General features: G+C 61.7%; 1 protein-coding gene across 1 annotated transcript in view; it reads left to right on the top strand.

Moving 5' to 3' along the window:
- The first annotated feature begins 9,474 nt into the window (after positions 1 to 9,474).
- GRM4 (glutamate metabotropic receptor 4) overlaps positions 9,475 to 20,880 on the top strand; it is a 45,760-nt gene continuing 34,354 nt past the window's right edge. Inside the window, exons 1-2 of the mRNA XM_086765666.1 lie at positions 9,475 to 9,577; positions 17,435 to 18,217. Of these exons, the coding sequence (XP_086621792.1) occupies positions 17,699 to 18,217 (519 nt within the window). The 5' untranslated portion in view covers positions 9,475 to 9,577; positions 17,435 to 17,698. The remainder of the gene's footprint in view (positions 9,578 to 17,434; positions 18,218 to 20,880) is intronic.

The following is a 20,880-nucleotide window of genomic DNA, read 5'->3' as shown; positions in this document are numbered from 1 at the left end:
TCCGAGCCCACGCATGGGTGCTGCTGGGCACCCTCCAGCCCCCCAGTGTGGGGCCGGGGCTGCGGGGGCAGCAGATTGAGCCCAGCTGGGAGCCCACGGAGGTGTGAACTGGGGCTGTGCCCGCAGCTGGTCCCTGCCCCTCAAAGGCAGCGTGGGCAGCAGCCGCCCCTGGCTGCTCCTTGCCCGGCACCCTGCCCCCAGGGCTTCGCAGCCTTCCCCTGCCTGTCCTCGTGGTGAGGCCCCTCTCCGGGGACTGGGATGGTGCTGGGGTGGGGGTAGATGCTGGGGTGGGCTTGGGGTAAAGCTGCCACATGTCCCTGCCTCTCCCAGCAGGCAGCCTGCCCGTGGCTGTCCCCACGGGGGCTTGCGTGGTCCCCATGGGAAGGGGACAGCTGGGAGATGCTGGTGACCCCAGGCAGAGGACCTGAGCCCTCCCCAGGCTGCTTGCTTTGCCCCCCTAAGGACCGCAGGGGTGGCGTGTTTGTCCCTAGCAGGGGACACCCAGGCACGTGGCATGCCCCCAACCCTGCGATGTGGCTTGTCCATCCCCGGGGTGGGACGTGACACCCAGGCCAGCTGGAGGATTAGGGCTGGCTATAACGGGCCGGGTGGTCACTGGTCGTTCCCGGCTCTGGTTACGCGGCGCCTGGCCCACACGCTGCACGGCGGTGCCAGGGGGTCACCTTTCAAATGGCAGAGACACGCTGGTGGGGGAGCTTGGGGCGTCGCAGAGGGAAGGTGTGAAGGGCGGGGTTCCACCGTGGGGCTGAGCATCCCACCCCTCCGTGCCCCCAAACCCACGTCGGAGAGAGTTGGGTAGCATTACCCCCGTGGCCCCTGCCTGAGATGGAGGTCTCGCGTGGTGCTTGCGCCTTCGTGGCTTTTCCTGGGCTCCCGTTGCCCTCCATCCATCAAAACTGCGGCTTGGTGGGAGTTTGCGAGGCTGTCGCCCACCTTCCCAGCCGGCTCCGGCACCTGATTAATTGCTTGCATCGCAACCGCTCATCTGTACAGAGGTGCCGAAGCCCGAATAGCCGCACGCGTGTGCCCCCTCGGTGGGGAGCGTCATGACCGTGCAGGCTGGGGGGCGGCTCGGCGTGACTCGGAGCCGGGGGAGGACGGCAGCATTCCCGTTGCCAACGAGAGGTCCCGGGGTCCCCAAGGAGGGAGAACACCCCCGAACCAGCCCACCCAGCCGGCACCCACTCGTTGCCCGTAAATAGAAGGATTTATTTAGTGGCTGCCTAGGGGGTCCCTGCTCCGCAGCGTCCTGGGGAAGAGCCCTTGGGGTGCATCAGCTGGCGGGGGGGGGATTTTCCCTGAGGATTTAGGGAAAGCTCCTGGGGTGGGTGTAGAGGACGTGACTTGCGTTTCACCCGACGCACACGGGTGACGGGAGCCCGGTGGCGCAGGTGTCGCGTGCTCGTGCTGTGCGACCCCCATTGCGTGTGGGGCAGGAGGGGCTGGTCCCCAGGGCAGCCGTGCGTGCGTGGGATGAATTGCCCCCCAAACTTTCCTCCTTTTCCCCCGAAGGGAGCCCAGTGCGCGGCTGCAGTGAGGATGGCTGCCACGGGAAGGCACTGGTGGCTTTCGCTGGAAATCTGGAGAGGTGAGACGCTGAGTCCGGATCTGGGACTGGAGCGCCGGTGCGGGCAGCTGTGGGCTGGGGTGCATGGCAGCCCCCGGGTCCGGTTGGGGGTCCCGGGGTCCGGCGGTGCTCCCTCAGGACCCATTTATCACCGCTCCCAGCCCAGGCTGGCTTTTGATCCTTGCTGCGCAGATTTTTCCAGATCGTTTTTTGTCGCTCAGTGAAAACCAACTCACCGTGCTGCACCCCCTCCCCTGGGTCCCCGCACCCCCCCCCATTACCCAGCCCCCTTGGAGCCGAGCGACCCACTCGCCTTCCTCTCCTCCCTTGTCCCAGCGGATGGGGGCTTTGCTGGACCCCGCTATAGCCAACGTGGGGGAGAAACCCCCCCAGGACCCCTTGCCCGGGGGTGTGGGGAGCTCAGCTCAAGGTGAGATTTGGCTGCTGAAGGCAGGCTTGATGGTAAAGGGAGGAGTTTTCTTGGTGGTGTTTTTTTTTGTGTGTTTTTTTTTTTTTTTTGTGTTCGGTTCTGGTGTGAGGAGCTGTGAAATCACCTCTGTGCCAGTGGTCCCCAGACCTGCCTGCCCCGAGGATTTGGTGTCTGGCGGCTGCTGAGCGCATCTGGGTGCCAGAACCCGCCGTGGGAGCCTGGCCTGGGCAGGGGTTTGGCTTATTGCTGGGGGATTGATTGGGTTATGGGCCAGAATCTGTTATTGTTTAGTTTTAATAGCTAGGTCAGAGCAGTTTCCCTGTGGGAAGCGGCTCTCTTGCGATAAAAGCATCTGCGGCTGATGGTGCTGCTCCAAAATTTCCAGGTGCAGCCCTGCTGAGCACCCTTTGGAGCATGGTCCCCCCTGTCCCACACCCTCCTGGGCTCTCGTCACTGGAGCTTGCAGTGCTGCCTGGGCTGGGCAAGAGAAAAAGCAAGCAAAAATTATAATAATAATATTATTATTAAAGGGTTTGAATATTGCTCAGCCAAATGGTGCTGGGGCCCTGAAGGAGCTCTTAATTAATTTCCCAGCACCCAAATTGTGAGCAGAAAGAGGCAGGTGGGGGGCAGGGGGGGTGCTGCTGGCAGCCACGTGCGAGGGGCGATGGACATGACCGGGATGGGGCCGGATCGGATCCGGGGTGATGCTGGGGGAGATGATCCCTTGGTGGTTTGGCTGGCGTGAAGAGATGCGGCCGTGAGGGCGGGGAATCTCTTGGGATGCCGTTTCGTTGTGCAGTATCCATCCCACCCCTTCCTGAGCCCTTTTACGCCTTCCTTGCACGAGGGACACAGCGATACTGGCCGGGGGGTCCTTCCCGGCGCAGCCCCTCTCGTTGCAACCCCCGATTGATGAGGAACAGAATTACTCCTGCAAAGGCAAACCCGTGCTGGCCTTGGCTGCTTGGTCGCGCTCCAAGGAAGACTGTGTGTTTCCTTGCAAAGTATGAGGCCATGAATATTTTATACCCGAGGAGGAGATTTCTTTCCGGAGGTTGTCGCATGAATTATGGAAAAGTTGGGAGGAGAAGATGGGTGTTGTTCTGACGGGGTCGGCTCCACGGTGGAGGCTGCCCTGGCGCCGTGGGGCTTTGCTTGCCCCCTTCCCTGGGTGGGGGGGACAGTCTGCCCCACATAGCAGTGGCAAACCAGGGGTGCTGGAGGAGCCCTTGGTGCAAATCCAGCCCAGTTTGGGGCGCTTTGCTTCCCGGCGGAGTAGGTTGGTGCATGTAGAGTGCATGGGGTGGGATGCGGGGCGAGTGCTGCCTTGGAGGTTTTAAGGGGTGTGGTGGCTCCCCAGCACTGGGAGGGAAGTTCCCTCTTTTCCTTCCCCGTCTCCGGTGTATCCTCCAGCCTGGCTGCGGGTTCAAGTTGCCGATGCTCAACGCCGGGCCCCTCCAGCATCCCACGGCTTTCCAGCCCTGCTCCATCCGTGCTGCTCCCGGCTGGGAGCCGGCGATGTGCTGCCAGCCCTGTCCTGCGTCCTGGGCGCGGCCGGCTGGGAAGGACGAGGGGCTAAACTCTCCGCGCAATCAGTGGCTTTCGCGTTAGCTAATGTGTAAAGATTTTCCTCTAATTGTGCGTCGGTGCAGCGGGAGGGTGTGCTGTCTGGCTGTCACAGTTAATTTTACCACCAAATGTGCTCTCTCCTTTCTTTTTCTCTTTTTTTTCTTTTTTCTTTTTTTTTTTTTTTCCTCTTTAAGTAAAGCATTTCCAGCTGCCCATGGTCCCCGTGGGTGGAAAAATCCCTCCTGCATCCAAATGGAAACGTAGGCAGAGCTGCCTGCCCCCATTTCCTTGGGACACTCCCCCGTGCTGGGGTTGGGGGACGGGGCCGTGTCCCCAGGATGTTGCACTGGGGATGGGGGGACATCTCCAGCTTTAAAGAGAAAATCAGGTGGGGAGAAAAAGTTCCGTGTCTCCGGTCCTGCCAGGGCTTAACAGCCCTCAGCGGCCGTGTGTCTTGGCCACGGCAGCAGGACGGTGGCTTCGGCCACAGCTGCATCGCCGGCGTCCCCAAACCCACGGTCCTGTAGGGCCAGCTGAGCATGGGTGTGATGAGTTTGAGACATCTCTGCACCGGTTCAGGCGTGAGCCCTGTGCTCTCCGGAGCACCCACAAAACCAAAAAAGCGCTGAAGGTGCGTGATGAGAGATGTCCCAGCTCGGCCCGTGCTGGTAGTGGTGAAATAACTCTGTGGTTTTTCTGCCACCAGCACAGCTGCTGAGCGCTGGGGTTGGCGGCTCAGATTTGGGGGAGCCCTGGCGAATTTGGCAATGGCTACTTTTCATTTATAAGCAACAGCTCGTAACTGGGAGGGAACCAGTTCTCCAGTTACACTGAGTGGGTCAAACTGGAGAATGTGGCGCGCAGCAGCTCTCACGCTCTCCAGCGAGAGAGGGCGCAAGGCTCCCAAATCCCATCTCCCTTCCCAGCACGGCCGGCTTTTTTGTTTAATTGAGCAAAACTCCCCATTGCTGGAGCCTCTGGTATCTCCTCACAAGGTTGGTCCAGGGGGCAAAGCCAGCGGCTTTTCCCCGACTGAGCTCTGAGCCTGGCTGGATCCATCAGTGCACTGAGCTGCGCCAGCCTCTGCTCGGCGCCTGGCGGTGCGATGTGGGTGCTGTGGGGCGGGTGGCCGAGGGGCTGAGGGCTGTCTCCTCGCCGGCGCTCTTGCCGTTAGGTGGAAGTGTTGTAGAGGAGAAGAGAGCCGGTGCGGCCCAAGTCGGGGCTCAGAGAGCAGCCGAGCCACCCAGCCCTTTGTCCTCCTGAAACATGGAGGCAGCGAGGTACGAAGGGGAATTTTTAGGTTGGATGCACCCAGGAGAGAGGAAGAAATCCTTGGGAAGAGGCTCTGCCGTTGCAGCTGGGGGGGTTTGGCTGGGGAAGGGTATTGCCGGGAAGCAGCTGTGCCCCATCGGCCGTTGCAGGGGACTGGGGCTGGATGCTCAGCGCTCATTCCGTCCCCTCCAGTGGGGATTTTTTTTGGGGGAAAAGCCCACAAGCCCAAGGAAAATTCCCCCCTTGATGGCCTCTGAGAGACAAATCTGGCTGCTCGACCCCAAACGGGCTGGCAATCCCGCGTCAGCCGGGTGGGACGCAGACAGGACCCCCAGCTGCAGGAAAACTGCTGGCGGGGGCTTAGTGGCCCCCGGCGTGGGGAAGCGGCAACTGAGGGAGCTGGCAGGGCCACAGCAGCCTTCCTCAGAGGAGGAGGAGTCGTCGCGTACACCCTGCAGCTGAATTATCCCTCCTTCATTGCTAATTCCTCCCTGCTAGCCCCGATGGGCTTTTCCGCACCCCCCCTCCCATTTCATTACAACGTAACTCTTTCCCTCGAAATCTCGTTAGTCGTGAAGCGTATAATGAGTTTTATATGTATTTAAATCAGTGATCTGACATCGGCATCCCATTATCCTCACTCGGCGAGGGACACGGCTGCGACGTGTGAGTGTTGATCCAGTAACGGCGCAGTCAGGACTGGTTTTGCTCTCGGAAATATCCGTATCCGTTACCCGTATTCGTCTGCTCTTTGTGTGCAGGAGTCTCTTTCTCGTGGAAGGAAATCCAAGGCTGATTTATTTTCTTTTTATTTTTTCCCCTTTGGCCTGTTATTTAGGTATTTTTTGGGGGACAAGCCAAATTTTCTTGCTTAGTTTTGTTTTGCAATTCTGCTCGTTCCTTCAAGAATTCCCGGCTCTGGCTCTAACTGCCCAGCGCGGGGGAGCTCCGTGGCTTTTTGGCAAGCGGCTCACGCCATTTCTGGAGGGGCTGAACCTGGGTCACCCCGCTCCATACCCAGCCTGAAACGCCCTGTGAGATCCCAACAGAGACTTTTCCCCTTCCCCATCCTCCTGCTGAGGCTCTTCTCTGCCTGACGTCAGTGAAAAACTTTCCCTTTGCTGCAAAAAAACCCCGCAGGGAGCAGGACAAAAGTGTTGACATGTTCTTCTTTCTTTCTTTTTCCCTCTTAAACCCTTCTCCTCCTCTCTTTTTTTTTTTTTTTTCTAACAAACTGGCCTTTTTGCTGCCTCCTGTGTCACCGGAGCCAGCCAGGAGCCCTTGACCTGCCGGAGCCCGAGTCCTTTCTCTGCGCCTCTTCCCAGCCGTGTTTCTCCTCCAGACAAGTGGGACGCCAGAAAAACATCCCCAGCTCCCCCCTCACTCACCCTGCAAACTTATTTTTCTTTAAATACACACGAAAATAGCTCTTGCCGGGCCTTCTGCTTTTTTTAATTGTGTAGATATTACAGCTAATTACAGTTCTATTAATATTTCACTTTGAATTAAAGATTTATTTTCCCCACCCTTCTATCCAGAAGGGAATTGAACCCACACCCGAGGCAATTGCAGGCGCTGGCAACGCAACCCGCAGATAAAAAGCCGCGCTCGGTGATTCCTGAGCCTTCATCTCCCTAACATGAGTGACCTGTGAAGAGGAAGGAGGAGGTGATGGCTTGGCCATAAATTATTCAAAGCCCTTTTGCAGAGCTGAGCCGGAAAGTCCAGTCCATAAGATGTGGTTTCAGGTTTTCCTATATTTAAAAAAAAAAAAAAATTGCAAGCAGCATATCTTCCTGGTGGTGCTTGGTGGCTTTAGCAGTGGATGTGGTGACCTTTGCGGCTGGACGGGGGTCTGCAAGCCCCCAAGGTTTGGGGAAAGGCTGCTGGTGGCCCTGGAGATGCCGGAGCACCCCGCAGTCCCTGGATGGATGTGGATATGGAGCTGGGAATCGGCTTGGGAAGTACCCCTCCAACCCTGCCTCCAGAACGGGAGAGGCAGCGACTTGTTCAGCTCCTCCTGTTTGGAGCCCGATGGAGCCGTATCGATCCCGCGGAGGACGGCACCACATCCATTTGCTGACGGTATCGACCCATCTTGGAGTATTTAATCATCTTTTGACCCCTGCGCTGAGGAGGAGTGACCTTTGTGGGATTTCCTAAACGGCTCCTGGGGTAACCCTGTGCGCGGGGTGCTTTCCCAGTATCGCTGGGGCATCTCCATCCGACCCCTTCAGCCCCCGTGGCGTGGTCTTTCCCGGCCAGTTTCCAGATGTTAATTCATTGTGTTTTGGTGTTCTTGGTGGTGGCATGAGTCCTGATGATATTTTTGGCTTCTGGCTGACGGCGGGGAGATGTGTGGTCCATGAGGCTGGGAGAAGGGAGGCAAGATGCTGCCGGCTGCGGCCGTGGCACCACGAGCATCCCCCAAAACCCCTTTTCCCCAGGGCTGGGTGATGGTTTTTGATGATGATTTTCTATCAGAGCTGGAGGAGCGGGTTGCCAGAGCAATCCAAGTGATGCTTCAGCCCAAACTTCTGCATGATTTACCTCAGACACCTTCCCCAGCAATTCCTTGGGATTTTGGGCAAAGCGGAGCAGGCTGGCCCGGTGTCCTTGCGCACGGGGGCACAGCCCTGCCCTGGTGCTGCGAGACCCCGGGCTGTGAGTGAGGTGCCCTTGTTTCTCCTGGAAAGCAGAGCACGTGTCATAGAAATCCCCCGGGAGCAGAGAGCTTGACGTCAGGGTGCCTCCGAGAGCGGCCTTTGGCAACCAGGTGATGCCATGCGTGGGTCCTTGGTGGGGTGCTGGGGGGCTCTCCCAACCCCATCGCAGTGTTTCAGCTGCTGCCCAGGGTGGGGACGAGGCAGCTCCTCGATGTGCAGACCCCGTCCCGTACAGAAGGGCTTGGGTGAGTCCTCGCCTGGCCAGCTGGGCTGGAAAATCAGAGTTTCTCCATCTGAACTGGGACAGGAGGTCATTCCCAGTGAGGCGAAGCGCGGCTGAGAGCTGGGCTGTCCCCGTTACCCCTCCTTGTGTCCCCTCCCCACCAGCCCCAGTGCAGGGGTCCTTGGTCTTGAATTCCTGGGAAAGGGGCATTGGTGCCGGGGTGGATGAGGGGTGAACGGTGCACACACGGAGGGGACTGGATGGGGCTGTTCCCCAAGATCCCGTGAGCATCTGAATCCACGGGAATACCGCCACTTATTTTAATGGCAGGAGGGCGGCCGGCCAGGTTTTCAGGCGAGCGCATCTCTCTGGAGAGCAACGCAGCTCCTTCGAAGGCCTGCTGCTGCGCTGGAGCCAGGCATTTCTGGAAAAAACAGCTCATTTCCAGCCTCCTAAACAGGATCTGGGCACCAGGGCTGCCATCGCCTTCGCAGCAGCACCCTCCCTGCCCGGGACCCGGCGTGACCCTGCGCCGGGGCTGGTGTTTCGCTATTCCCTTAGGGAAGATGAGGCTGGAAATTTGTGTCGGAAGGGCCGTGCTTTGCTTTTTGGTGCTCGGAGGGGCAGGTGGAGTCGTGGAGAGCCCTCCCCACGGCCAGAGCCCCACTGTCGGGGTCCCGGTACTGGCTGGGTGCTCCCCGCAGCCCCAGCGTGCTCCTGAAATGCTCGGGTGAGCGATTATCTCACAGTCATTACCGTGATGGATCGGAGCAGTTAAGGTGTCAACGGCCATTACTAGGGGGCTACGTTTTCTCTGGATTAATGGATCGACACCACACCGGGCTCGGTGGGTTGGATAGTGGCAGGAGGCGACGTGCGAGCCGCGCTCCGTGGGCACACGCGTACCGAGTGGAATTGGTGTCGTTTTACGGGGGGCTGAAGAGAAGGGTGATGGTTCGGGGCGATGTGGCTCTGGTGAGAGCTGCTCCCGCCGTGGGGAAGGGGAAATTTGGGGATGGCTGTTGATGAACGCAGCGGGGGCCAGAGCCTTGCAGCAGCCTGGTGCGGGGGGACCCTTGCTGTGCCCCCTGCCACGCATCGTCTTCCTCGCAGGGCTCGGCGAAGGCCAGTGCGTTTGCACCCGTGGGCCTCCGCTTCTGCAAACGCTGAGATTTGAGGACGTGGCCAGTGGGAAGCTCTTCAGCATCGTGGGGTGTGGGGGCCTGGACACCAGTGGGTCCGGCTGCTGCGCTGGTGGGCGCGATGCCGGCTGCAGGACAAGAACCAGGGAAATACATCCGGATGCTGAGGACCAGGAGGGGAGAGGTGCTGGGGGCAGCGGGGCATGAGAGGGGCCAGATCCGTCCCCCTCCGTCCTTTTGCAGCCCCTCGCGCCCGGCGGAGGGGGCTTGCGGGGCTGCAGCCGCTCCCCGCCCTCCCCCGCCGCCTTCTTCACCGGGGGTGGGTGCGGGGGGGGTCCCCGCGCCGCGTTCTGCTGCTTTAAAAGGCTGGCAAAGCGGGCAGCGGGCTTCCCAGTGCCTCTTCATGCAAAACTTCCCCGGCCCTCCTCCTCTTCCTCCTCCTCCTTCCCCTCCTCCTCCTCCTCCTCCTCCTCGCCGCGGCTGCGGAGCTCGGCGGGTCCCGCCCGGCTGCGGTTGCTTGGGCTCCCCGGGGCCGGGGCTTTTGGGGGGTGGGGTGGGCTAGGGTGGGGGGGGGTCCGCGGGCTGTCCCCGCCGAATGCCGCAGGGCCCCCCCGGGGTACCCGAGCCCCACCGGGGCCGGATCGGGACCGGATCGCGGAGCCGCCAACTTAGCGCTGCCCGCGGGTAAGTGCGGGGCGGTGCGGGGCTGGGGTGGGGGGCGCGGAGCATCCCCAGTCCCCCCCAAATGTTCTCGGAGGAGCCCCCCCTTCTCCTCTCTGCAGCCCCGCTGCTCCCCCTACCCCGCGCACCTACCGCAACGCTCCAGTAAATTTTCCGCCTTTCCTTCTTATTTTTTTCCTTTTTTTTTTTTTTTGGGGGGGGGCGGCTGCGACAGCGGGGGCTGCAGTGGGGACCCCCCCCCCGAACCCCGGCTGCCCCCCACCTCTATTGCATTATCCACCCCCCCACCCCATTGCATTATTCATAATTGTGGGGCTGCATCCCACCGTGGTGTTGGGGGGCACGAGGGGGGGACACCCCTTGCCCCAGCCCCCCAAGCTCACCACCTTTGTCCCCAGAGGTGCCCACGGCCGCGGTGTGGGCTCTGGGATGGGAGCTGGAGGGGGGAAAAGGGGGGCTCGTCTGGCATGGTGAGGGGGCTCGAAGGGGTTGGGGGCACCAGTCTGGTGGCTGCGGCCAAACCGCAGGCGAACGGTTGCCCTTGGCTTTGAGTGGTTGCCCACCTCGCCGCAGCGGCCAGGGCCCGCAGAACCCGCTGCAGGGCAGGGGCAGAGGCAGCCGGTACCTTGCCCTGGTCAGTGGGGAAGGGGCTGCCCCTCGGAGCCTGGAGGGGTTTGGGTGGGGGCAGGACCCTTCCCCAGAGCCGCAGGGGCATCCCCGGTTCGGGGCAGGGAGCCCCGCTCTCCGTGCAGACCCACACTCCCGGGTTTGTTTTCCTCTCCGAAGCGTTCTCCCGCTCCTCGGTGCTTTTTGGGAGAGCGGATCTGCGTGGCTTCGGGAGCTGCTGGGGAAGTTGGCAGCCGTGGGAAAAAAACAGAGAACTCTCCCACCACCTGCCTGGGTGCAGCCCCGCCGCCCTCCTCCTCCTCTCGGTGTGATGAGTTTGCCGTGCTCAGCCAGCCAGGTTATTTTTCCGCTTCGGCTTTGGAGGGGATGCCCGCTGCCTTCAGCGGCGGCTGCGACGGAGAGGCTGCGGAGTGAGTCACTGCCATCGCCGCCGCCGGGTGACCTGTGGCTCAGGGCTTGACGGGAGGGATGGCGCGAAGTGGGGCTGGGGTGACCGGAGGAGCTCGGTGATGTTGGCCGCTGGCCCAAGGCAGGGCCTGGGGAGGGAGGGAACGGAGCCGATCTGTTGAATGCAGTGAGGAGCTCGGGAAAATGCCAAGAGAAGTGTCAAAAGGAAGAAAAAAAAAAAAAAAATCTCATTTCCTTGGCTCCCTGTAAGCAGGGATTTATCCGCACCAGGGCAGCGGGTGGGGGATGCGGGGGGTTTGTGCTGGGCAAGGCTCTGGCTGGGGGGGAGACCCTTCTCCCTGCGACCTGCTGCCTCTGTGCCAAGAGCCGCGGTCCGGTGGGATGCGCAGAGACCCTGGCTGCTTTTGCCAGGGTGGATGTTCCGTCTTTGCGAGGGTAGAGGGTCCCTGTGGGCAGCAGCGGGCTCCAGCCACCCCAGGATGATGGGGGGGCACAGGCAAGCTGGTTTTGGGGAGGGCAGCAGGCACTGGTGGTGCTGAGCTGCACGCCAGGGTGTCGGGGGGCTTCAAGGGGATTTTGTTAACAGCGGGAACTGAAGCGTGGTCTGGCCCCGCATCCTGGGGACCAGCATTACCCTGCGGAGGAGCCTGCCGGCTCCCCAAAAAAGGCTGTCACGTGCCTCAACTTTGGCATCAGGCAGGAGGAGGATGGATTTGTCAGCTCAGCCACCCCCTTCCAGCTCTTCCCAGCAAGGCGACGGCTTGGAGATGTGGCAGGTCCTAATTATACCGCTAGCGAACCTGCTCCCGCCGCCCTCCCCGGCTTCGCGCCCGCTGCGGGCGCCGTCTCTTCCTCTCGGACTTGGAGTCTGATGGAGAGATTTCCTCTGCGGAGCGGTCCGGTTCCTCCTGCCCCTGTGCTGTGGATGGCCCCTCACAAAGCCTGGCTCAGGAGGGGGGTCTCTGCCCCCACTGGGGTTTTTCCAGGCGGGGTAGGGGCAGGGGATGGCGCTGCCAGAGCGGGGTCTTGGGGCATAGGCGTGATGGGGAGCAGGAACGCCGGGCAGTGCCGCGGGCACCGCTGGGAACCAGCAGTCAGGCCCTGCTCTTGCTCCGAGCCAGCGCCGTCCCAGTTTATGGAAGGCGATCAAAAATTAATTGCGGGATTTTGCCGCACGTGGCGGGAGCGGGGATGAGCCGCTGGCTCCTTCCCTCCCTTCGGCCTCTCCCGGCTGGAGCTCTGCTCGTCGGCTGCTGGCAGAGACCCCGCGCCGCCTCCCGCAAGGTGAGCCCCTGCCATCTCCGCTTGCTCCATGGCCGGATCCTGCTTGCCGTCCCCTCGCCGCGCCATCCCATCCTTCAAAGCGAGGGATTAGCCCTGGCCTGCTGGGCGGCAGGGAGGGAGGGGGAAGGAGAGAGCTTGCCTGCAGTTAAGGAGATATAGATATAAAAAAAAAAAAAAAAAAAAAAAAAAAATTCCCTGGGTCTGATCTGCACCCAGTGAATCTGCGGCTTTTTCTTCAGACTTCAGCATCCTTTGGGGATGTTCTGGGGCAGGAGGAAGGGCGGTGGTACCCGGTTCTTCCCCCCACGGGGCTCCGGGCCAGGCACTGGCTTGGTCGCAGAGAGGTTGGGTGGGCACCCCTGGTGATGGGCTTGGCATCACGCAAGCGTTGCGAGATCGGTTCGCGTGTCTGTCGAGGGATCGCCGGGGGCAAGCTGCGTCGGGTGGGTTTCGGTGGTAGAATCTGGGGTCTCCGCCCGCTGCTGCCTGCTGAGCCGCGGCCTCGCTCTTCCTCTGAGCGAGCGCCGGGGTACTCGACCTGAATACTTAAGGTTTTGCCTGTCGAGAGAGAACTTAACCTGGCGTCCTTGCTTCCGTGTCTAAATTCTGCTGGACTTGAGGGAGCTTTTGCAATTGAAAAGAAAACAGGAGCCAAAGCGAAGTTCCCTGTAATCGCTCGCGAGCCGGGAAGAGCGGGCGTACGTTAATTGGAGTAATGCGCTGCGTACCAAAGGAATAGCAGGTGGGGAAGGAATTGGCCTTGATTTTCAAAAAGATGCCAGTGAGCTTGCGGCAGCCAGCGTGGTAGAAGCCGGCACAGCCTTCCCAGTGCCAGGGCTGGGCTGGGAAGGGCCCCTCGGTGGTGGGTGATGGGCAAACTGGCAGCCAGGGATGGGGTTGCGCAGGTGAGCGCTGGTCGCAGCCTCTTGGATGCTGATTCCTGCGTCTCCTGGAGTGCGTCCCCGGCTCAGCCTGGTTTAACAAGCCCCGATGCAATGGGAGGGCTCAGCATGAAACCGGTGAGTGCCTCGGTTCTGAACTGGGAGGCACCAGATCCTGCCCGGCCGAAGGACCCAGGTCCTCTGCAGTGCGTGGGAGCGGGGTCTGCTCGGAGCGGGGTGGGATGCTCGTGCCGCCCTGCCGTAAGCCCTGGCTGGGATCCGGCGGATAACTCGCCTCTCGGCCGGCGGCGATAAAGCCGCGGTGATTAGCGCTTAACCGGCGCTGGGGTTGATGGCACACCAGACGTGAGCTCGCCTGCCTGCGGCGGCATGGCCTCCACCGAGCTAATGGCAGGAAAATGACTTGGTTTTGACTGGGAGTCCTGCAGGGAGCGGAGCGAGGGAGAGAAATGGGCCGTTTCCTTCCTTATTTATTTATTTCCCACCTTGAAGGAGCTTTTTCCTTGCTGCAAAATCCCTGTGGCGAGGGGCAGGTCTGCAGGGCTCCGGCAAAGAGCCCCCCTGTGCCGAGCAGTCGTGATGATAGGCTAGGTCTGGTCTGGCCCCGGGAGCAGGGCTGTGGGGGTCCGTCCTTTGGCTTGGGGGTTCCTCTGGGCTCTTTGTGCCTGGGGCTGCGGCAGAAAGAGAAATTTTGCGAACAAAACCCAGGCGGTGCGTGAGGGGGGGTGCTCCAGCTGCCTCTCCTGGAGATGCACCAGCCCCAGGGAGCGACGGCGAGCGCTTGCCTTGGCTCCGAAGCTCTGGGGCGTGGAACCCCACGGCGGGACGGGCTGCTCGACTCCGGGGCCGTGTGTCCGATGGTGACGCAGCTGGGGGATGCATCCCAGCACCTGCAAGCATCTCTGGGCTCCGTGGGATGCGGCGAGTCTGGATTGTGTCTCGCTGGTGTGGCCGTGGCCAATGCGATGCTCGCGGGGATGCGTGGAAGGAGCTGTGGGAAGGAGCTGCAGAGGGGAAACCCAGGCTGGTGAGTCCCTGTCTCCGGGACACGGTCCCTCTCCGGGCACTGGAGATGGGTTTGCAGCAGGAGCTCTGTGCAGGGCGGGAGGATTTTTTTAATCAGCGTTTAATTTGTCCTCCACAGCTGAGCCCTTGCCCTGTCCCACCCAAGGGCCTTCGGGGATGGCGAGGATGGTGCTGGCCGCTGGCTCGGTGGCACGGCCACCACTAGATGGGAGCGGGATGCCACCGTGCAGGACTAGCCCCGTATTCTGGGGTGCTGGGGACCCACAGGGCAGGGGCACAGCAGGAGCTGAACGTTGCCCATGGCCCCCGTGGCTCTCCCAGGCACGAGGCGGCAGCAGCCCCAGCACCCGCAGCTCCTGGCCCTCGTGAGATCAGCCTGGCTCAGGCCAGGCGGCGACTTGTGCCCAGAATTTGGAGATCCTTTTGGTTTGACTCGTCCTGGCACCGCTTTCCCGATGGAGGAGCCGGCTGTGGCACGGCTGGGATGAGGGTGGTGGGAAGGCTCCTTCCTCACCGGCGATGCGCTTGTGGGAAGTGGGAGGAAGCAGCGTTGCTCCTTCCTTTGCCGCTGTGATAAATGCCACACCAGGCATTTATCCCACTCCATTTATTACCACCCTTGGGTGTGTGTGACCTACACCTGACTTCTTCCGAATCTGCAAATATTTCTTCCCCGGGGGCAATGCTGGACCACAGAGCTGTGCAGATGGGGCAGGAGGGTGGCTCCATCCCCTCGCTGCCCCACAGCGTGTGGTTAAGGCTGTTCCCCGCTCCACGAGCACCTGCCGTAGGCAGACGTCCTCCTCCAGATGTGCATCCCCCTCCAGATGTGCAGGACCACATTAGAGGAGAAGGGCTGCTTTGGGGAGGTGCAGGAGCTGGGCTGCCTGGGGCTGCAGAGCCTGGTCCCACGCCTGAGAGGAAGGCTGGGTTTCCCTCCTTCTTACCCCTGAGCTTTGCAGCCTGGGCTCCTGCCCGCTCGCCCAGCCCCACGCGCTGCCCACCCCCGCCGGGCACATCCCCGGCGCGGGTGGGACCAGGATTTGGGCTGGGTGGGGAGCAGCGGCTTGCGTGCGGCCGTGGGGATGCTGGAGGCAGGTGGAGAGTGATGGTGGGAAGGAGATGCTCGTCTCCTGCCCCTTCCCGAGGAGCGCTCGGGCTGTTTGTGGCACAGGCTCATCGGGTAATTCAGGCTGCATGTCCCCTAATGATTCAGCGAGGGATTTAAACCAGTTCCCCACCCCCCTCCCCGCTATTTCTGCTTTCTTCTTGCTGCCGTGATATTTTTACCTTCCGTTCGTTCAGATTATATGATCAAAGGAGGCACAAAGGGGAGAGAACAGAGAGGAAAAAGCTTAAAAGAAGAAAGGGAGAGGCTGTGGGCTCCGGGGGCACTGCCGGCTCGGCGGGAGCTGCTGTGGGCTCGGAGGGTTTTCCTGGGAGCGGTCCACATGGTGACCCATCGCACCTTCTCCGACCGGCAGAAATGTCATGGCTCGCGGGGTAGGATGCAAGGAATGACCTGATTTCTGCTGGCGTGGGGCTGTGGTGTTGGAGCATCTCTGGGGCTCCCCATCGTCCTCCTCCTTGCCACGGGCAGAGCCTGTCCGGCTTCCCCCTGCTCCGCTCCCGACGCAGGCGACGGTTCTTGCAAAGGAGCCGAGACCACGCGAAGGGTTGATCCCTGTCCTCCATCCCCATCCGAGCGGGACCGCACTGGCGGGGGCTCTCCGATGGCGGGGCAGGCTGGTGTCGCACCGCAGCACTCCCAAGCTCCTGCTTTTTGAAGGAAAGAGCTCGGTGCTGGGTAATTTTGGTTGCTTAAAAGCCCCGGCTGTCAGAAACGCTTTGGAGACGGGGCCTTCAAGCGGCTCCAAGGAGCAGGGATGTGCATAATTCATGGAGGTGAGTTGAGGCAAGGGCCCTCCCGGCTGGGGCGGCTGCGGAGTTGGGAACCTCCTCTGTGGTGTAAAGGGGCTCGGTGCAGCCCGATCCGGCGGGCAGCACCCCTCGGGGCCGGCTGAGGATCCGGCCCGGCCGGCGCGGGCTCAGGTAGCGGGCTCTACTCTTGAGCTGGAATTAATTTAAGCTGTTTTTTCGGTCTCGCTCTTGCAGCCCGTCCTGCTTGGGGAATGCATTTGCCTGCTCGGGTCTCCTCTGCTTTTCGGTGTCTTGAATTAATCATGCGCTGCCCTTGCGGCATCCATCAGCGGCTGCTTGGAGACAGGGATGGGCTGCGGGGGAGAACCTTCCCCCAGAGGGGAAACTGAGGCAGGGAGCCATGCTGCTTGGGTGGGGGCAGCTCTGGGGCACGGGGAGGGGGATGAAAGGCTGTGGCAGCACCCTGTGCCTGCTTGTGGGGCTCTGTGGTGAAGGCAAAAGAGGAAAGGGAGGGCACGGGAGGCTTGCAGGAGGATGGTGAGAGGTGGGACCCCCCCAGGCTCCCCCCAGGCTGTGAGCAGGAGGCTCCCGCGAGGGTGTGGGGCTGGGACGGAGGGGCTGCGATGGGCTGAGCCCTCTCTGCCAGCCCCAGCGCTGTTCCATGGTTAACTGGAACCCAAGGGTGCCTCCCCGCCGCACCGCAGGGCAGGGCTGCTCTTGGATTGCTGCTTCTCCGCGATGCACAAACGTTCCCCACGGACCACGCTTGGTGCCGGGGCTGCCGACGCCCAAACGTTCCCCACGGACCACGCTTGGTGCTGGGGCTGCCGGTGCCCCGCGGCCCTCGGGGAGATGCTGGGATGCGGGTCGGGATGCAGCGCGTGTGCTTGGCGCAGCCCGTGGGCATCGCTGGGCCACACGGCTGACGGTCCGTCCTCGCCGCTTTTAATTTGAGCAGCCCCTCAGGTTGCTTGCCTGGGGCAACCAGAAAGCCAAACTCCCCCCCTGCGGCGCGGGCGAGCCCTCGGTGCTGTCGATATTTGCTGCTGGAAGCTGTCGATAATGGATGCTTGCAAGGAAGCAGCCGCCGGTTCAGAAATCGGCGGCCCAGAGGAAGAGCGGCGGGGGCAGCGATGCTCAGGGTAGCGACTCAGATCCATAAGGCCGGGTTTCGGCAGCGCCTAGCCGCGCCGGCTCTCGCTCAGGACGTGGATCAGCTCCCAGCCGGCTCGGTTTGCGGGGCCGTCGGATCTAGCTCAGTGTTAAGGCGCCTGGGTCCCGTGCCCATCCATGCCCTGGGGCCGGAGGGATGCTCAAGGGCAGGCGGGAGCCAGCGCTGTGGATGGACGCAGGGTTTGCCCCCTCCGAGCACCGTCTTGGGGTCTGTCATGCCCCAGCGGGTCCCCAAAGAGGGGGCAGGATGGGGAGGGTCCCGGGGCCTCCCTCCAGCCCCAAGCCAGCTGCCAAACTGGTCCCGCTCCTTAGGGCAGAGCGGGATGGGGGGCCCTGGCCCCAGCCTCTCCGCTCGGACACAGTTTGGGCTGAGCCAAGCTGCTGGAGTGAGTTAAAGATCAAGTGAATCCCAAATCTTTTTTTTTTTTTTTTTTTTTTTTTTCAGTAGCCCCCAGTGCTAATTTCTGCTGGAAAGCTCAGAACAGCTGATGTCCTCTTCGTGCTCCTGCTTAATTTTCTCTCTCTCTCCCTCCCTCTGTCCCCCCCCCTCCCCGCCAAGGGCTCTGGACGAAGGACCCAAAGCTTCGCTTGGGCTCGCGTCTCCGCCGCCGCCTCTTCTCCCCGGCGTAGCCATGCCGACCCCGGCGCTTTCCTGCAGCCCGGCCGCCCGCTGCTCCCCGGGGGCCGGCATCGTCGACGGGAGCCGCTGACGGCACCGCGAGCGGGAGCCCACCGGGAGCCATGCCGCCCGCCCGCGCCGGTCTCCCTCCCTGACCGCCGCCGGGTTTCGGGCCGCGAGCTCTGCCCCAGCACGGCTTCGGCGATGAGCGGGGGTTATTTTTGCATGGAGCGTCTCTCCTTCTGCCTCCTCCTGAGTGCCTGGAGCTGGGGGTGGGCGCCCGGGGGTGCCGCCAAGCCCAAGGGCCAGGGCTACCCGCACATGAACTCCATCCGCATCGACGGGGACATCACGCTCGGAGGGCTTTTCCCCGTGCACGGCCGGGGCGCGGAGGGCAAAGCCTGCGGGGAGCTGAAGAAGGAGAAGGGCATCCATCGCCTGGAGGCCATGCTCTTCGCCCTGGACCGCATCAACAACGACCCCGACCTGCTCCCCAACATCACCCTGGGCGCCCGCATCCTGGACACGTGCTCGCGGGACACGCACGCCCTGGAGCAGTCGCTGACCTTCGTGCAAGCCCTCATCGAGAAGGACAGCACCGAGGTGCGCTGCGTCAACGGCGGCCCCCCCATCATCACCAAGCCGGAGCGGGTGGTGGGCGTCATCGGCGCCTCGGGCAGCTCCGTCTCCATCATGGTGGCCAACATCCTGCGGCTCTTCAAGGTAGGGCTTGGCGAGGGTGAAAATAACCACTGGGCGAGACCACGGCAGGGGTTTTTGCAGTGCTTCTCCATGCTTGCCTCTTCCTCCACGGCGGGAACCGGTGTCTTTTAAAACCCTTCTCCCTCCCCTGGGTCCCCAGGGATCCCTTCCTCCGTCCCCTTCCCATGATGACACTTTTAGCAGGAGGATTTTTTCTCTTTTCTCTTCACGGCAAGGGGGGATGCTGATGCTCCTGGCGTCGGCGAGGCTGTGGGAGGGAGGTCGCCGTGGCGGGGATGGGTGGGGAGGTGGGCTCAGGATGGGTATGGGGTGGGCTGGAAGGGACTGTGGGGGTCACACCAGAGCCAAACGGCTGGGCAGCCGCGGGGTTGCTGCGCTCACTGCTGGGACGAAGGTGGCTGTCCCCAGTGGGGTGCAAGGGCGGCTGGGACCGCTCTCTGCTCCAGCCTGGGGGACAACAGCCACGCTGGGGACACTTGTCCCGTGCCACCCGTCCCGGGCGTGCAGGGGGGAACGAGGCGCTCGGGGCTGCCGTGGGACGAGGGCTGCTTCTTCCTCAGCCGCGGGAAAGCTGAGGAGTTTATAATTGCTCTCCCCCTCGCTGTGCATTTATTTATCTGCAGCCGCGTCCCTGGGCTAGAGAACGCGTTTGAACAAGAGCCCCCTCCGCGGCAAACGGCAGGGAGAGATGTAAATACCCCCAGTACCCCGAAACCCCTCGGTTCTCGCAGGGCTGACGCCGTTTTCCTTTCTCTCTTCCTCACTCCTCTTCCTCCGACGTGCCGAGAGCACCGAGTGCCCTCCTGGGAGGGCTGGGAGCTGTTAGTGAACACAGAAGAAAACAGATTGCTGGTGAAGTTTGATTTTTCTGGGTGCCTTTTTTTTTTTTTTTTTTTAAAATGTGTTAATGTTCCAGGCGGTGAGCGAGAGGGCTGTTCAATAATTAAAATAATATAAATTAGAGGGAGCGGGAGGAACTTAAAAGCTATTTGCTGAGACAAAAAAATTGAACGCTTGCTTCGGAGAGGAGGAGGAGTCAGGCAGGAGAGTGACAGCCGGAGGAGTGGAGGTACCTACATCCTTTCTAGGTTATTGTTTTTTTTTTTTTTTTCCTCCCTCTTCTCATCCAATTTTGATCCTTGGGCAAAGCAACTGTGACCCGTGCAGGATGGACGCCACTGAGCCCCGATGCGCCCGTGCCCCAGCCTTGCAGCCAGGCACTGGTGCTGCTGGTGGCCCAGTGAGGGCACGTCCAGAGCCCTGGGTGTCCCCAGCAGCTTTAAAACCCAGAGCTGAACTCAGCCCAACGCGGCCGTGAGGAGGTGGGTAGGGGATGGAGACCTCGAAAACCCCGGGAGGGGAGGATGCAGGATGAGCTCAACCCTTCCTAGCCAGCAGTGAATCCCTGCGCGCGGGTGCCGAGGTGCGCGTGCGGGCGGGTGCAGAGTGGGTGCACGTCCCCGGCACAGGGACATCATTCCCGTAGGACTTTGGGTCTCACGTTCCTGCAGCCGTGACCTGAGAGCTGCTGCCGCTCTTTGTTATTCCAGCGGTGGGTTTACGGCAGGGACATGCTTAAAATGAAAATCAGGCAACTTCCATTTCACGCCGCCGCTGACCTTTAAGCGTGGGTGACTCCGCTCCGAGGTTCAGCAAAGCGTTTGCCTTCCCGGGGGCCGCTGCGCAGGCGCTTGCCTTTGCCCATTCCCGAGGGAATGACGCTTGCCGGAGCTCCGGCTCCTGCCACGGCATCGCGGCACCAGTACCGCTCGTGTCCTGATCGGCGCCGGGAGCCCTCGGCGTTTCCCCGGCAAGGGGGGTTCCTGCCCCGGGGACAACTCTGTCCCCCTCTGCCGTCCCTCACCCCATCCCACGCTCCCTTCCCCTCCATCCCACTCCTGCACAGCCCACCAGCCCTCCCCCACCGGCGGCGAAGCCTTGCCCACCCTGCCAAGGGTTTTGTCGCTCCCGCGCCACATCAATAAATAACGCGTCCTTCGTTAGCTGCCGCTGCCTAATTAAAGCTGTACATCAGTGGAACAACTTGCAGATGCGGCATCCTCTGTCCAAGCTGGTTTCGTCGTCGCTCCTCCGAACTCCTGTCTGCGGAAAAATCCTTCCCCCAAATCCCCGGTGTCGGCTCCCTGCGATCGCATCTCTCCGGCGTCACGGCGAGCGCTTGCCGGGACGCTCCAGCTCCTTCCCACCCCTTCTCGCTGCCTTTCCAGCCCCGGCTGTACCCAGTTTCTCTTCATCCACCACGGCAATGATGATGTCAACGGAACCGGGTCTGTCCCCTGCAAATGTGATCCCCAAAAAGCTGCTTCAGGGTCTGGGGTGCATTTTTTAACCCCATCCAGAAAGAGCTGGGATGTGACGAAGTTTGGGTGCTCGGCTGGGACGAGGAGCATCCCCGGTGAGAGGATGGGCTGGATGTGTGCTGGGCACTTTGAGGTGCTTGTTTTCTTCTCGGTAGCCAGCGCAGCAGCTCTTTTTTAGCACAGGGGGGTTGTACAGCATGAATAATTCACCTAACGGAGGCCGATGCCAGCCGGCGTGCGCGGTGGGAGCTGGAAGTGCCCAGCACCTGCAGGCACGTGAGGTTTTGCTGCCTGGGGCTGGGAGCCGGATCAGGGCCCCGGTGCTGAGCCCCCCCCCAGGCG

The sequence above is a fragment of the Chlamydotis macqueenii genome, chromosome 23, assembly GCF_036417535.1.
Source record: "Chlamydotis macqueenii isolate bChlMac1 chromosome 23, bChlMac1.mat, whole genome shotgun sequence".
NCBI classification, from domain to species: Eukaryota; Metazoa; Chordata; class Aves; order Otidiformes; family Otididae; genus Chlamydotis; species Chlamydotis macqueenii.
Note: the sequence above shows the minus strand (reverse complement) of the source record. Positions and strands in the feature narration are given on the sequence as shown.